General features: G+C 43.1%; 1 protein-coding gene across 1 annotated transcript in view; it reads right to left on the minus strand.

Annotated features, from left to right (window-relative positions):
• The window catches only part of METTL14 (methyltransferase 14, N6-adenosine-methyltransferase subunit), a 572,808-nt gene that overhangs the window by 93,641 nt on the left and 462,248 nt on the right, over positions 1 to 16,919 (minus strand). Inside the window, exon 9 of the mRNA XM_044061658.1 lies at positions 7,814 to 7,930. Within this exon, the coding sequence (XP_043917593.1) occupies positions 7,814 to 7,930 (117 nt within the window). The remainder of the gene's footprint in view (positions 1 to 7,813; positions 7,931 to 16,919) is intronic.

The following is a 16,919-nucleotide window of genomic DNA, read 5'->3' on the forward strand; positions in this document are numbered from 1 at the left end:
CCAACAATGAAAGTGAAAAGAACCAACACGTCTGTTTGGGGGAGCAGGGACCTCAGCATCTGTGTTCTCTCTGTATTGACAAATTGTGTGCAAATTCCACACAGTGGCCAAGGTCTGTAACAAATTCAATAACCTGAAGCAGGAGCTTTGAGTAAGAGATCCTATAATCTACAGGGCCACATATTCTGTTTATCATCACTCTATCAGCATCCTTAGTTTTTAAGAACTCATTAAAATGCATCGATTAAAGGAGACAGGATCACAATATTCACATTTACTGTGGTTACTTGCCCCAAATCCAATTAAAGGCAAGTACAATTTTTGCCCCTCATAACAGCGGGACTATCTACTGACCATTCTTCTGGTCTCAGACAATAGAGGAGATGGAGAATGGAAGAGGACAGAAATGATGGCTATGTTGCTCGTGTGTGTGTGTGTGTGTGTGTGTGTGTGTGTGTGTGTGTGTGTGTGTGTGTATATGTGTGTGTGTGTGTGTGTGTGTGTGTATGTTTGTGTGTGTGTGTGTGTATGTGTATGTGTATGTGTATGTGTATTACCATAAATGTAGATGTTCGAGTGTATTCACTGTTGCAGTCATTACAATTGGGTTATCCTGCTGGCAGGCTACCTGCAGTCGGCCTGAATTCCAAAGTCTAGGTCCAGCGTTGGTTGCTGTCGCCTCTTCCCTGACGTCAGTGTGCCTGGGGTATAAAAGATGCATCTGACGCCATTTTCTTCAGTTTTTCTTGCCCCAGATGTCAGGTGCCCAAAAAATGGTAGGCTAAATTATGTCAATAAGCATGCATGCATAAAAAAACAACTTTTCCTTCATCTACAAGCAAATACACCACATAGGTTGTATAGAATAGAGAAGTACAGATAAGTCCCAGCAAAGGAAAAGGGGGATGGTGGGAGGGTAACCTGGACTGCAACAGTGAATACATTCGAACATCTACATTTATGGTAGGTACACAGCTGTACTATGTTCATCGTGTTTCACTGTTGCAGTCATTACAATTGGGTTGAATCCCAAAGCTAAGGTTGGGAGGCTGGTGCTAAGAAGGATTAGGAGAGGCTATCAGGCCCTGCAGAACTGCAGTGGCAAATCCTGCCCTGGATTTAGAGTACAGAGGTAAATGATAGTGCTTTGTAAAAGTATGCACTGAACTCCAAGTTGCAGCCTCTAAGATGTCTTTGGTTGGTACTCCTCTGAGGAAGGCTGCTGAAGTGGCTGCTGCTCTGGTTGAATGTGGCCTGATGCCCTTAGTCACTGATTTGCCATGCTGTGAATAGCAGAAATGAATGCAGTGACCTATCCACTTTAAAACAGTCTGCTTTGAGATAGGCTTTCCTTGTGATCCTGCAGCATATGCCACTAGAAGTTGTTCGGTCTTTCTGAAAGCTTTGGTTCTGTCCAAGTAGAAGCGTAGCTGCCTGTGAATGTCCAAAGAATGCAGAAATCTCTCACCCTTATTCTGTGGGTTTGGATAAAAAGAAGGCAAAAGAACTGTTTGGTTAAGGACAACACTGGACACTACCTTAGGCATAAATGTAGGGTTTGTGCGCAGAGAAACCCTATCAGGATGGAAAATGATAAAAGGTTCCACAGCCATGAGTGCCTGTAACTCTGAGACCCATCTAGCAGAGGTTATTGCTAGGAGCAGAGCTGTTTTCCAGGATAGGAATTTAATATCAGTTGCAGAGGCTGGTTCAAACGGAGGCAGTGTGAGTTTTTCCAAGACATAGCTGAGGTCCCATGAAGGTATTGGTGCTCTCCCTGGGGGTCGTATGTTTTTGGCCCCTCTGAGGTACTGTCTTAGTAATGGATGAGAAAAAATAGGTGGTTCCATATTGTAATGAGCTGAAATGGCAGAGGCATGAATTTTAATTGATGAAAAAGAAAGGCCTTTATCAAGCATCTCAGTTAAGTATTGCAAAATCTGAGGAATATTTGGAACAATTGTGTCAAAGCCTTGTGCCTGGTTCCAAGCACAGAATCTCTTCCATTTTTCTGCATAAGATTTTCTGGTGCTAGGCCTCCTGGCCTCCAAAATAACATCCATCACTGCTTTAGAGAAAGGTGTGCCCTGACTGGCTACATTATCCGCCATGCTGCCAGGTTTAAGGTCCTGAGTTGGCTGTGCAGTATTTGACTGTCTTGTTGGGTCAATAAGTGAGGAATTTGAGGTAAAGTCCAAGCTGGGCATTGAGACAAGCTCTTTAGGACTGGGAACCAGTGCTGGCGCGGCCAGTCAGGGGTAATTAGTATTCAGTTTTGGTTTCTCTTGTCTGACCTTGAGGAGTACCTTGGGAAGGAGAGGCAGAGGAAGAAAGGCATATACTGTTAGGTGTTTCCAGCTGAAAGATAGAGCATCCACTTTCCATGCTTGTCCTTGTGCAGAATCTCTGTAGTTGGTAGTTGTGAGGAGAGGCAAATAGGTCTATGTCCGGGCATCCCCAGTTCCTTGTTATCATGGTGAAGACTTGTGGAACCAATTTCCACTCATGGGGATCCATTAGGTTTCTGCTTAATTCGTCTGCCAGAGTATTTGTCCTTCCTGGCAGGAACTGTGCTTGCAGATGTACTTGGTAAGTCAATGCTGTGTCCCACAAGTTCATGGCTAGCCTGCAAAGGGGGTAGGAATGTGTGCTTCCCTGCTTGTTTATGTACCACATAACTGTAGTATTGTCCATCCTTATCAGTAGTTGTCCTGGATGAAGTAGATCCTTGAAGGCTGTCAGGGCGTTCTGAACAGCTAACATCTCTTTTTGATTGATATCTAGATGCATTTGACTTTCAGACCATGTGCCCTGAATACATCTTCCTGCCATATGGGCCCCCCAGGCATAATCTGATGCATCTGTTGTCAATGTCTGCCTGGCTGTGGGTAAGGTGAATGGCTGTCCCGTGTTGTGGTGACAGGCTTTTGCCCACCATCAAAACTCCTGTTGCAGGCAGGGAATGAGGGTAATTATTGTTTCCAGGCTGTGGCAATGTTGAGTCCAAACACTTTTTAGATACCATTGAAGTTTCCTCATATGCAGTCTTGCATATGGAATTAGGAGAATGCAGGATGCCATGAAGCCCAAAGCCTGCAGAATTTTTCTTGCAGATAACTGGGTCTTTGTTGCCAACATTTTGAAATAAGTAGTCAGTTGTGAGATAAGCCATCTGGGCAGCTGTATTTAAGCTTGCACCCAGGAATATTATCTCTTGAGAGGGTACGAGTTTTGATTTCTTTTCGTTTAGTGTGTACTCTAGACCTGTTAGTAATCTTTTTACAAACGCCAGATGCTGTAGTAGAATGTCCTTGTTCTCTGCTTGAATAAGGCAGTCGTCCAATTAAGGATATATTTGTATTCCTCTTTGTCTGCAAAAAGCAATCACTGGTGCCAGGCATTTTGTGAAGACCCTGGGCGCAGTAGATAAGCCAAAGGGCAGTGCAGAGAATTGGTAATGCACTGAGCCAGCTATAAATCTGAGGTATCTTCTGCATGATTGTCTGATTGGGACATGCAGGTATCCCTCTTTTACATCTAAAGTCACAAGCCAAGCCCTCTTGCCCAGCATGGACAGAAGCTGCTGCAGAATTAACATTTTGAATTTTGGGATATCCAGGAATGTGTTTAGGAAAGACAGGTCCAGTATTGGTCTCCAGGCTTTGTCCTTTCTGGGCACCAAGAATAGCCTTGAGTAGAATCCTAGTCCCTGCTCTTGCTGTGGTACCAATTGAATAGCTCTCATGTCCATGAGGGATGAAACTTGTTTTTGTGCCTCTGCCCATTGATTGCGTGGCAGATCTGGCATACCGTTTGGCCTTGGCAGGGTGTGAAAGTGGAACCTGTAGTCTTGTGATATGATATTTAGGACCCATTTGTCCTGGGTGACCTTGTGCCAATTTTGTGAAAAAAGTGCTAGTTTTCCCCCCAAAGGGGCTGCCAGAAGATAAGTGCTTGGTGCTGGCAGGGGAAAGTTATTGAGACTGTTTCCTGTATGGCTGTGAGTTTTCCTCTCCACTTTTGGAGGTAGAAGCACCCCATTGTTTAGGCCTGTATGAGCCTTGGGGCTGTGATCTGCCTCTGGGGCGTCTGTATCTGCCTCTTTGTGGCCTGACACTGGAAAGGACCAATTCTTTGTAGGCCAGTTCCTGCTAAATCTGGGAGGTTGTACCTGCAAGAAATCCTTGACTGTTTGCATAGATTTAGCTTTGTACTCCATTTTCTTCAACACCTCTTCTGCTTTAACACCAAACAAAGTATCATGCTGTAATGGAGCATCTAATAGTTTTGCTTTGACATCATCAGGCAGATTCTGTTCTTTTAACCATGCATGCCTCCTAATTACAGAACCCGTAACAGCGGCCCTGAAGGAGGCCTCTAGAGAATCAAAACCACATTGCAATGTATGTTTTCCTACTTGTTCAGTAGCATGCAATAAATCCTGCATTTGTTTATTTTTTGCACATTCTGAATTTGTTAACATTTTCTGTTTAAACAGTGACATAAGATATTGCTGATATTTAAGCATATGAAATTGGCAATTTAAAGCTCTTACAGCCAAGGTAGCAGAAGTATAAATCTTTTTCCCCCATCTGTCCAGGGCCCTAGTATCCCTATCAGAGGGGATAGGATTTTTTGCAGTGGAAGCCTTGACCCCTTTGGGACCCTGAGAGATGGTTTCTGGGTCAGCAGCAGGGTTTTTATAAAGAAATTTATGTGAATCAGGAACCCTGTAGCATCTGTCTGGCTTAACAGGGGCTGGTGGTAAAGAGTCTGGAGATAGACTGGACTCTGAAAATACATCTACAATGTCTAAAACAGGAGGGATAGCAAGGGGCCTGTGATGAGGTAATAAAAGGAAGTCTGAGCCTTTTCTTGGATTCTGAGTAATCCTGGCTCTCCCAGTGGAAATGCTCCCCCATAGTATGCAGAGTCTCCCCAAAAGAATAATCCTAAGGAGGAGAGGCTGAAGGGATAGATTCTTCAGCATCAGAATCCTCATAGGGAGGAATGGAATATTCCTGATCGGAAGAGGAATCAGAGGAAATGGAAACCTGGTCTGAAGAATCGTATTCTATCTTTTGACTAGGCCTCTTATCAGGTGGGGGATGGAAACCCTGATCAAAGTAATTAGGTCTTCGGCCATTTTAAGCATCTGTTTTTTAGTCATGGTGGCCTGTCCAGAAGAATGCTGTACTTGTTTCTTTGTCTTTAGAACTGCTTTAGTCTTTGCCTTTAAAGCTGAAGTAGGTTTCACATATAACTGTGTAGGCCTGAAAACACCCTCAGAAGCTGATGCCTGCTCAGCGGCTCTGGACCCATCTGAGGGAATATTTTCCGAGTGTCCAATACCTTGAGTTTCCAGCGGCCTAGTCGGCTCCACGTGGGAGTCGGAAGCGGCCTGTGGCTCTGAGGTTGTGGGAGTCAAGGGCTCCGAAAGCGCCTCACTGAGAACCGGCGAACCAGCGACAGGCCTAGCGGGAGCCTCGTCGTCGGTTTTGGACCTCAGATGCCTGTCCTTTTCTTTTTCTTTGCGCTTTTTATAAACTCTGGTAGTCAGCTTTTCCGACGGCATTATATAATTGAACCTTCTGCCAAAGTAATGAAATGCAAAATCGTACCGATGCTTAATAATGCCTTGGTTAAATCTAGCACAAAACCGACAACTAGCAATGTTGTGATCAGGGCCTAGGCAAGGAATACAGTAAGAGTGAAAATCCTTATGAGGTATTTGCTTCCCACAAGAAATACAATTATTAACTTTTTCTGACATCGGTTTGGAACAAGAAAAAAATTTCCCCAACGGGGTACTTAGCTTTAATGAAGACTTCGGATCTGAAATTCGAATTAGAAAATCTCAGGAGTCTGCTGACCGGCACTTACAAACTGCTTTTACTTCGTGCACCGCGCAGCAAGAAATACTGAAGAAAATGGCGTTGGCTGCATCTTTTATACCCCTGGCGTACTGACGTCAGGGAAGAGGCGACAGCAACCGACGCCGGACCTAGAATTTGGAATTCAGGCCGACTGCGGGTAGCCTGCCAGCAGGATAACCCAACTGTAATGACTGCAACAGTGAAACACGATGAACATGTAAGGGGTGCAAGCTTCATGTTTCATTCCCTTGTGGAAAGCACAGAATGCAGAAGGATGCCTTTCTTAGGGAAGACTGCAGCAGATGGCTCTCCCTAACAGCAGTCCTCTGCGTACTCGCACTCAGACACCCAAAAGCATGCATACAGGTGAAAGCAGGGACAAGAAATTACCCTGTTACTTAGTATACAATCTCCTAGTTACACACTTAAGACAGATCACAATTACTGGAATCATTCATTCAACAGGCACAAATCTGATTATAGCTCAAAACCGACCTCTGTTAACAAGACGGATTGCATGAGAAATATTTGTATGAAATTGCATCAAGCTAATCATCTTTAAAAACAAGCTAGCACTGAAACCTGTACCAAACATCATGAAAAACAGTGTTCCTATGGCACAGCAGTGCAGAGCATCTGCCTTTGCTACAGACCAAACAAAGGATTTGGCTTCAACTCAAGTTACAGCAATTAACTTCCACTCATACATTTAACAGCTATGCCCACCAAGTCATGTAATGATTCTTGAATTTTTTTAAAAATACCAGTTTGCAGACCGTCCTTGTAGGATTCTCCTTCAAAAAGAATTTGCCTGTGTTATTAGCTATGTGTTTTGAGTTTTAATTATTTTACGTATGTTAACGTTTACCTAAGGCAACACTGTAGTCCATGTTAATTCCTTGCATATCAAGGATAGTACTATAATGTGACCGTTTATAAATGTTGTACACAATATATTATAGGTTCGTAAGCAAGTACTAGGCTAGTTGCCCTCGCGGGTCATTTTAAGACTAGCCAAGTTTGCTTTTAATGCTTGAAATAACCTATCCCATTTGGTTATAGACTGACCTGAACTTCAGAAGTTAATTCTTATGTCATGATATTTCCTAGTACTATAAAAACACCACTTCTACTGCTGATAAATGCCTCTACAAGTACTTGCTAAATTTCTGAATTTTATAATGAGAACTTTATTTCCCAAGCTTTTCTCCTTAGGTTAGCTCCTGAGAATGGGTACTGGCCCAGAAGGGCTATAAGACAGTTAAAAATAGAAATAAAAACATATACAAATATACATAAATAAATACACAGATACTCATTCTTAAAATAAAGTGCCCCCAAATTATGCTGCAAACATTTTGTCTGCTTTCTGTTCCCACCCAGTCCTTCTCAAAAACAAAAATAAATGCTCAATCAAGTCAAACTGCATGTTTAATTTCAAACAAAATGGGGGGGGGGCTTTTAAATATCTGACAACAGAGCAGTATGCGACTCCATCAACTCAAGCTATAGCAACAGGTAAAACACAAAGAAATAATAAGAAGCATTCTTCAAAATATCAGGCCGCCTGTGTACAAAGATATTTCCACGACCTTCCCCTTCAGTAATCTGCATTTCAATGTCTCTCCAATGAATAAGAGTATTCATGTAGCAATCAAAGAACGTTTTACAGCTGGAAAGGATATGATTTGTGATGCCATATTTGTCAACCAAGAAGAATATGGTGATCAGTGGAACGTTAACTATCCATTCTGTGAACTCGCTCTCCATGTAATCAAATCTGAGTAACAAAAACTCTCCTACATACAAATTTAAAACAAAATGCAAATCCCACATGGAGTTTCTCTGTGTCTGACTTGTATGTAGGACAATATAAGTAGCACCCACGTGAAAGACAATGATGCAAAGGTCTGCATAAATTACTTTGCACAATTTACCTTTGTCCTCTGGAAGACAGCCTTTGGGTCCAAAGTTTTAGTCTTTCCTGGGTTGTTCTTGTTGGTTTTAATCCAGCAGATGTCCTCACTCCTTCTAAACCCCCATCTACGTAAGCACTGAAAAAAAATAAAAAGCCATTTTTTTTAAATTGCAGACTATATTTAGGCTTAAAAAATATATCTATATTTTGCTATATATCTGGAGCATTTCTCCCCGGGCCTCCGCTGAAAGTTGGCTTTGTTCCAAGTATATAAATAAATAAATAAATGCTGTGTTTATAACATATGCAGATGGTGGCAGTGTTGATGCACAAGAAGGAAAAAAAAAAGCATATCAGCACCTACAGATCTTGAAAAAAGCCACAAAGGATACCAAAACAATAATTTCCACTTTTCTGTTTTTAAAACATAGGCTTTTTTTTTTTTTTAAACTTCATCACTCAACATATTAGTAGGAAGTAGAGTTATGAGTCAGAAAGAACAAAACAGATGAAGTGGGATATTATGTTCACCTCTTATGAATGACATGTACATAAGAAAGTAAGAAGCACTAATGCAAAGCAACTGCAAGTACTCCAAGTTCTGTTGCATTACTCATGTCAGCTGTTATTCCACTATTTTATTATGGTTTAATGTGTTGTCCTTTTAATTACATTAGGTTTACTGTTCTTGCCAGTATGGCCCAGGACATTTTAATTTTCCAGTAAACAAAAGATAAATGGATAAATATTTGCATTAGCACTACAGAGTCCAAAAAAGGAAGAATTCCACATGTCTAGTGCATCATGAAGTCACACGGGAACATGTTATTCACTGATACAAGCTACAGAGAAGCAGAACTTTAGCTTATTTGGTATAACACCATTTCCCGTGTAACATGAATACAAAAAGTACAATTGTGTACACTTAACATAAATGTAGATGTTCGAGTGTATTCACTGTTGCAGTCATCACACTTGGGTTATCTGCTTGCAGGAAGCCCTCAGTCGGCCTGAATACCACAGTCTTGCGATTTCTGCATCAGATGCTGTCGCCTCTTCCATGACGTCAGGTCGTCAGGGGTATAAAACATGCAGCCGACGCCATTACATCAGTTTTTCTTGCCCCAGATGTCAGGAGTCCCCAAAATAGCAAGCAGTTACATGGTGTGGAACACCTCCAGTAAAAAGTAAATACCGATGCCATAAGATATGGCCAAAAAAAAAGAGGATAGGTAGCAAGTATAGATAAGTCAGGGGGCTGGAGGGAGGGTAACCAGGAGTGCAACAGTGAATACACTTGAACATCTACATTTATGGTAAGTGTACACAACTGTACTATGTTCTTCATGTTTCACTGTTGCAGTCATCACACTTGGGTTGATTCCCAAAGCTGAGGAAGGGTAGAGGCAGTCAAGAAGTATTAGGGCTGGCTAGCAGGCCTTTTAGACTGCTGTAGCAAATCCAGCTCTGGATTTAGAAAAGATAGGTAAGTGGTAATGCTTGGTGAAGGTGTATACAGAACTCCAGGTTGCAGCTTCCAGGATGTCCCTGGTAGGGACTCCCCTGAGAAATGCTGTAGAATTTGAGGTAGCCCTAGTGGAATGGGTTCTGATCCCTTGTGGGGTATGTTTTCCATGGTGATTGTAGTAGAAATGGATGCAGTGTGCTATCCATTTGGAGATGGTTTGCTTTGAAATGGCCATGCCCTCTGCCCCTGTAGCAAAGCTGAACAGCAGCTGGTCAGATTTTATGAAAGGTTTAGTCCTGTCAAGGTAGAACCTAAGCTGTCTGTGCATGTCCAAGGATTGCAGGATCCTTTCCCCTGTATTCTGAGAATTAGGGAAAAAGGTGGGTAAATGTATGGATTGGTTTAAAGCCACACTGGATACCACCTTAGGCATAAATTATGGGTTAGTCCTGAGGGAAACCTTGTCCGCATGGAAGATAATGAAGGGTTCCACAGCCATAAGTGCCTGCAACTCACACTCTTCTTGCTGAAGTGATGGCTAGAAGTAAGGCTGCTTTCCAAGAGAGGAATTTTAACTCTGTTGTAGCAGCAGGCTCAAAAGGGGGAAGCGTGAGCTTCTCTAGTACAAAGTTAAGGTCACAGGCAGGAGTGGAAGCTCTCCTCAGGGGTCTTAAATTGTTAGCTCCTCTCAGGAACTGTTTGACCAGAGCGTGAAAAAAGAGGGGTGGCTTAATATTGTAATGAGCCGAGATGGCAGAGGCATGAATCTTAAGTGAAGAGAAGGACAGGCCTTTGTGGAGCAATGCTGCTAGTTAATCTAGAATTTGAGGTAAGGTAGGCAAAGTTGTGTCCTTACCCTGAGTCTGGCACCAAGAGCAGTATCTTTTCCACTTTTCTGAATAGGGTTTCCTAGGTACTAGGCCTCCTGGCCTCAAGGATGATATCCAGCACCTGTTTGCTGAGGGCTGATGGTGATGCATTCAGGGAATCAGCCAGGCTGCTAGGTTCAGGGTTTGCAGCTGAGGATGCAAAATCTGGCCCGCCTGCTGGGACAGCAAAGAGGGGGTCTGATGCAGGTGCCAAGGAGGCACTGCTGTCAGACTGTGTAAAAGTGGGTACCAGTGTTGGTGTGGCCAGTCTGTTGCAATCAGGATTGTCCTTGGCCTGTCCTGTTTTATCTTGAGTAGCACTTTCAGGAGGAGGGGCAGAGGGGGGAAGGCATAGATTGAGAGGTTTTCCCATGTAAATGAAAGGGCATCCACTTTCCATGCTTGACTGTGGTGAATTCTGGTGCAAAATTTGCTCAACTGGTGGTTTTGGGGGGGAAGCAAAGAGGTCCCCCTCTGGTGTTCTCCACCTGTGGATTAGAAGTTTGAATGTGTTTGGGTCCAGTTTCCACTCGTGTGGGTCCATTAGATTTCTGTTTAAATTGTCTGCCAGTGAATTTTCTTTGCCTGGCATGAATTGAGCTTGCAGGTGTACTTGATTGCTCAAGGCTGTGTTCCACAGAGCCATGGCTAACCTGCAGAGTGGGTGGGAATGAGTTCCCCCGTGCTTGTTGATGTACCACATAACTGTGGTGTTGTCTGTCTTTATCAAGAGTTGTCTTTTAAGATAAGGTATTTGAAGGCTGTCAGTGCATTCTGTACAGCTAACATTTCTTTTTGATTGATATGCAGGTGCATTTGTCTTGGGCTCCATTTGCCTTGAATGCATTTGCCTTCCATGTGAGCCCCCCATGCATAGTCTGATGAGTCTGTTGTCAGGGTTTGGGCGGCGGGGAGTTGAGTGACAGGGAGTCCCTTGTTGTGGTAGCAGGCCTCTGCCCACCAAAGGAACTCTGTCCTTAGGCAAGGAATGATAGGAATCATTGTTTCCAGGTCCTGAGAATGTTGACACTAGAGACTTTTTAAGTACCACTGAAGTTTCCTCATATGCAGTCTTGCATATGGAATTAGTAGAATGCAAGAGGCCATGAACCCTAGAGCTTGCAGTATTTTTCTTGCAGATAGCTGGGTTTGGGTGGCCAGTAGATTGAAGCAGTTTGTCAAATAAACTTATTTTTCTGGAGCGAGGAATGCCATCTGGGAAGTTGTGTTCAAGCTTGCTCCCAGGAATACAATTTTTTGGCAGGGTACCAGATGTGATTTCTTTTAGTTGATGGTATGCCCCAGGGAAGTTAGAAATCTCTTTATAAATGTCAGGTGCTGAAGTAGTAATTCCTGTCTGTCTGGATCAGGCAATCATCCAAGTATGGGTATATTTGAATTTTTCTCTGCCTGCGGTATGCAATGGCTGGAGCCAGGCATTTTGTGAATATCCTGGGCACAGTAGATAAGCCAAAGGGAAGTGCAGAGAACTGATAGTGCATACAGCCTGCCCTAAAACATAGATATTTCCTGCAAGATTCCCTTATGGGGATGTGCAGATAAGCTTCTTTTAAGTCTAGGGTGACCAGCCAGGAGTCCTTTGCTAGCATAGGAAGCAGCTGTTGTCGAGTAAGCATTTTGAATTTCGGAACCACCAGGAAGGTGTTGAGGATTAACAGATCCAGGATAGTGTGCCAAGAGTTTTCTTTTCTGGGCACCAGAAACAGTCTGGCGTAGAAACCCTGCCCCCTTTGCTCTGTTGGAATAGGTTGAATAGCCTTGATACTGAGAAGAGAAAGTACTTGCGTTTAGGCCTCTGCCCACTGGTTTGAGCGGGGGTCCAGCAATCCGCTTGGGGTTGGCAATGAGTGGAAGAAGAATCTGTATCCCTGTGATACAATGTTTAAGACCCATCTGTCCTGGGTAATGTACTCCCAGTTTTTTGCATGCATGTTTTCCTCTTAGGGGTGCAAGTACTTGGGCAAGGCTGGGAACGAAGAAGGACAAGTCACTGTGAACTTTTTCCATAGGATGGTGGCTTACCACTCCCTGTTTTTAAGGAGGGAGCACTCCATTGTTTAGACCTTTGCATACCCTGAGACTGTAGTCTTGGTGGTCTGCTGCCCCTGGGTTTGGACTGAAGGTCTGGGAGGGACTGGAAAGGACCACTTTTTTGAAGGCCAATGCCTACTGAATCTAGGTGGCTGTACCTGTAGGAAATCTTTAACAGTTTGCATAGATTTAGCTTTTTCCTCCCTCTTTTTAAATACTTCTTCTGCTTTAGTGCCAAACAAACGTTCTTGGTTTAATGGAGCATCTAGTCATTTTGCTTTGACATGGTATGGTAAGATTTGTTCCTTTAGCCAAGCATGCCTTCTAAGAACACACCCAGTGACAGCAGCCCTGCAAGATGCTTCTAATGCATCAAAACCACACTGCAAAGTATGTTTTCCAACTTGGTTTGCAGAATGCATTTACTCCTGTAAATCTTTATGTTCTGCACAACCAGGAATCAACATAATTTTTTGTTTAATAAGCTCCATAATATGTTGCTGGTACTTCAACACGTGAATCTGGCAATTTAAAGCCCTGATGGCAAGAATAGCAGAGGTGTATACCTTCTTTCTCCATCTGTCTAAAGCCCTAGAATCCCTGTCCGAAGGGGTAGGTTTTTTTTGCTGTAGTAGCATTAATGCCTTTAGGACACTGGGAAATGGTCTCTGGATCCACAGTAGAATTCTTAAACAGAAATTTGTGAGTCAGGTACTCTGTAGTATCTGTCAGGTTTTCTAGGAGCTGGTGGCAAAGTATCAGGTGTAAGACTGGATTCCATGAAGACATCATCTACAATTTCCAGAAAAGGAGGGATAGCTAGAGGCCTGTGCTGAGGCAAATTTAAAAATTCCCTGAGTCTTCTTTTTGGACTGTGTGTAGTCCTGGCATTCCCAGCGGAAATGCACTCTGAGGGTATGCAGGGTTTCACTGAAAGAAAAATCCTCTGGAGGGGAGGCAGAGAGAATGGAGTCCTCATAGGTAGATAAGGGTATGTCCTGATCAGAGGGGTCAAAGTCATCGGACTCATGATCTGAAGAATCAAAAGGAAAATCAATTATTGGTCTTTCAGAGGGGGAAGGCTGGCTTCCCCTAATTACAGTAATAAGGTCTTCAGCCATTCTAAGCATTTGTTTCTGTGGCATGGGAGCTTGAGAATGCGCTTTGGTCGCCTGTTTCCCAGGTGTAGTGTGAACTCTGGGCCTGCGAAATTCAGTAGTTTTAGTCTGAAACAAAGTATTCGGTTTAATACAAACATCAGAAGGTCTGAATACACCCTCAGAAGCCACTGCCTGCACAGCGGGGCTCTGGACCCATCCACGGTAGAGACATCCGCAGGTTCCATAGTCGAAGAAGCATCTTGCGGCATACCGGACTCCGAATGGGTCTCAGTAGAGGCCTGTGAATCTGTAGAAGCTGTTATCAGAGGCTGCAAAAGCACCTGAGTACCGGTGGATTAGCGACTAGCTTAACGGAAGCGTCATCTGCAGTTTTGGACCTATGCGGTCTGTCTCTGTTTTTATCCTTACTTTTTTTGGAAGATCAGTAGTCGGATGGCTTACTGAAGCCATTTCGAAATACGGAGAATGAGAGTGAAAAAATTTAGCGACAAAGATAGCCCCATAACAAATAGTTCAGGCGTTGAACAGGGCACAAAACCGAAAGCGAGGAACGTCATGGTCTGGGCCTAAACAGGTGACGCAGTAAGAATGAAAATCTCTGTGAGGTATTTGCTTTCCACAGGCAAGACAATTATTAATTTTTTCTGACATCAGTTAGAGCAAGAAAAAAGAATCCCCAACTTGGTACTTAGATTTAGAAGACATCAGGTCTGAAACTCGAATAACGAAAATTTCAGGTAGCGGCCGACCGGTACTTGCGAACTGCTTCTGTTTTGGGCTCCGCCCAGCAATAAAAGCTGATGTAATGATGTCGGCTGCATGTTTTATACCCCTGACGTCATGGAAGAGGTGATAGCATCTGACGCAGAAATCCCAAGACACTGATATTCGAGCCAACTGAGGGCTACCTGCAGGCAGATAACCCAAGTGTGATGACTGCAACAGTGAAATACGAAGATCATCAATGTTTACCACCAATGCATATATGCACTAGGAGGTAACAGAATGCTGATTCAGCATTAGCTTTTGCATCTTTGTCCATGATCTTTACGGATTTCCCCAACAGATTTAATTCTACGAGGGGTGGGGCTGTACAGTGGAGTGAAGACAAAGGCTCTTTGTCATCTACGGCATAACTGCGAAGTGACTCATTCTGAGTTTGCCAAGTCTTCCTTCTCAATGACATACAAATTAGATGAAAGCATAGAAAATGGTTCTCTCCTTAAGTGTGCGGAGCTGTCACAATAGAAGTTACAGAAGGTGGAGGGGTGCAGGAGAATCTGGAACAATGCTACATACTCTCTTCATACAGCTTTAAAATGTAAACTTAAGCTGAAAGCATGGAAAGAATAGACGAAAGCAGGAATCCAAACTCACACCAGACTCAACCTATAGGCAGGCAAATATAGTGCTGAACACTAAAACTGAGTTACTCTTCTATACTTAATAAAGCAATTACTTGTGGGAGTCAAGGGACTGTGACATGTCTCACAATACCAGGAAAATACAGCCGTGTAAGTAAACTTATCAAAACAGTACCTGATCAAATGATCACTGCTGCAGTAGCCTTAGCTATGCAGGTAATATCTTGCCAAGGATATAACAGATGGCCAGAGCTTCAGGGCATCTTCCATGCTACCAAACTGTCTGGCAGTTTGAGCTGAGCTGATTAAAAAACAAGTTCGAGCACCAAGCCCTTCGGAGCTTTCCTGCCAACAGAGAGGGAAGCTGAGCTCTGAAAGAGCAATACTGGGAAAAACAAAATAAAATAAACCACCACACGCTGACATAAACAACACACCAAAAAACAAGGAGGGTGGAGGGAGGGAGCAGCTACTGCAGCAGAGATCTTATGGCAAGTTTACTTACACAACTGTATTATGCTTATCATACTGACCACTGCTGCAGTAGCCTTAGCTATACTAGTAGATTACCCTAGCTTACTACACTGGGGATGTGAAATTAGAAGAGCTCAGGAGCCCATGAAGAATGGTCCTTGCAAAGCCTTATCTAAACAAGAAATCAAGCATATTGCGCTTTGTAAAAGTACATACAGAGGACCAAGTAGCAGCTCCTAGAATGCATCTAGAATCCAGCTCTTTCCAAAAATGCAACAGATGATTCCAAGGCCGTGGCAGAGACACTGCCTTGAATAGTTTTGCTATGGGAGTATAACAAAAATAATATCCTTAGGAAATAGTCTACTTTGACATAGGTTGTCCCTTATTTTTACTTTCCGAAGAACTGAACAATTTATCCAAAGATTTCAAAAATGTAGTTCTTTCAAGACAGTACAAGCTGTAAGTGGACATCCAAGATATGGAGAATCTTTTCTCTCTCATTTTTTTTGGCTCAGGAAAGAAAAAGAGAAGGTGGATAATTTGAGCACTAATCTTCCTTTTATGCCTAAAGAAACCCCGTTCCTGTGGAAAATGAAGTAGGGTTAACTCACCATAAGAGCTTGCAACTCAGACATCTTTCTTGCAAAGGTCAGAGCAATCAGTAAAACTGTTTTCCATGTTAAGAATCTCATCAGCCAGGATAGATGGTTCAAATACAACAAGTGTTAGCTTCTCTTAACACAAAATTAAGATAGCAAAGAGGGATCCCCTGGTTTTCTTGGAAGTTAACTATGCAAATCCACTTTCAAAAATAGTTTGAAATGAAAATGCACTGAAAGAGGAGGATCCATGGGCAGACATGCTGAAATTGATGATAAATTAATTAGGGTAGAGGAGTAATATACCAGAAATAAATGCCAGCTCAAAATCCAAAGTGCTAACAATAAACTGCGGATTTTGAGCTGGTATTTTATTCAACTGTTGATGGTATTCGTTTTTCTAGGGTATAGTAAGAAAGGCCACAGGATAGTAACTCACACAAATACTGTAAAACCAGAGAACAATTAGCCCCGAATGGGTGCTGGTTATATTGTTGGCACCAACTAGAAAACCTTTGCCATTTGCTAATACATGATTTTCTAGCAGCAGGCTTTCTTGCCTCCATTAGTACCTGTTGCACGTCCTCTGTAAAAAAGAGCATAACGGAAATTAAGACCCCATCACCCAGGCAGCCAAATGAAGTAGAGATTGGGATCGGGGTGTATCAAACACCCCTGTTCTTGTGTGAGTAGATCCAGTCTGTGATGAAGTTTGTGGTAATTGCTCCTGGCCATTTCCAAAAGAAGGGAGAGCAATGGCTGCCTGGACCAGAAGGGAGTCATCACAAAGATCTTGGGGGGATTCCTTCTGAATCTTCAGAAGTATCCTGGATATTGGTGGAAAAGCATACAGGAACACTCCTGTCCAAGGAAAAGAAAAGGCATCGGTCTTCCAGCCCTTCTTGCATGCAGTCCTGGAGCAGAAGCTTCACAGTTGACTGTGCAGAGAGGAGGCAAAGAGATCTACTTAAGGAAATCCCTACAGATGGAGCATATCTTTGAAGACCCATTGATCTAGTTTCCATTTGCAATTGTCTGTTTTTGTCCTGCTCAGCTTCTCTGCCACACAATTTTGCTCAGATGACATACAAGATGCATGTAGAGTGAGAGTCTGTTGTGAAGCTATATCTCAAGCCAACATGGTCAGACTGCAATGGGAGTAACACCTGGCTCCC

The sequence above is a fragment of the Protopterus annectens genome, chromosome 2.part0 (genome assembly GCF_019279795.1).
Source record: "Protopterus annectens isolate FY-2018-M chromosome 2.part0, PAN1.0, whole genome shotgun sequence".
Lineage (NCBI taxonomy): Eukaryota > Metazoa > Chordata > Ceratodontiformes > Protopteridae > Protopterus > Protopterus annectens.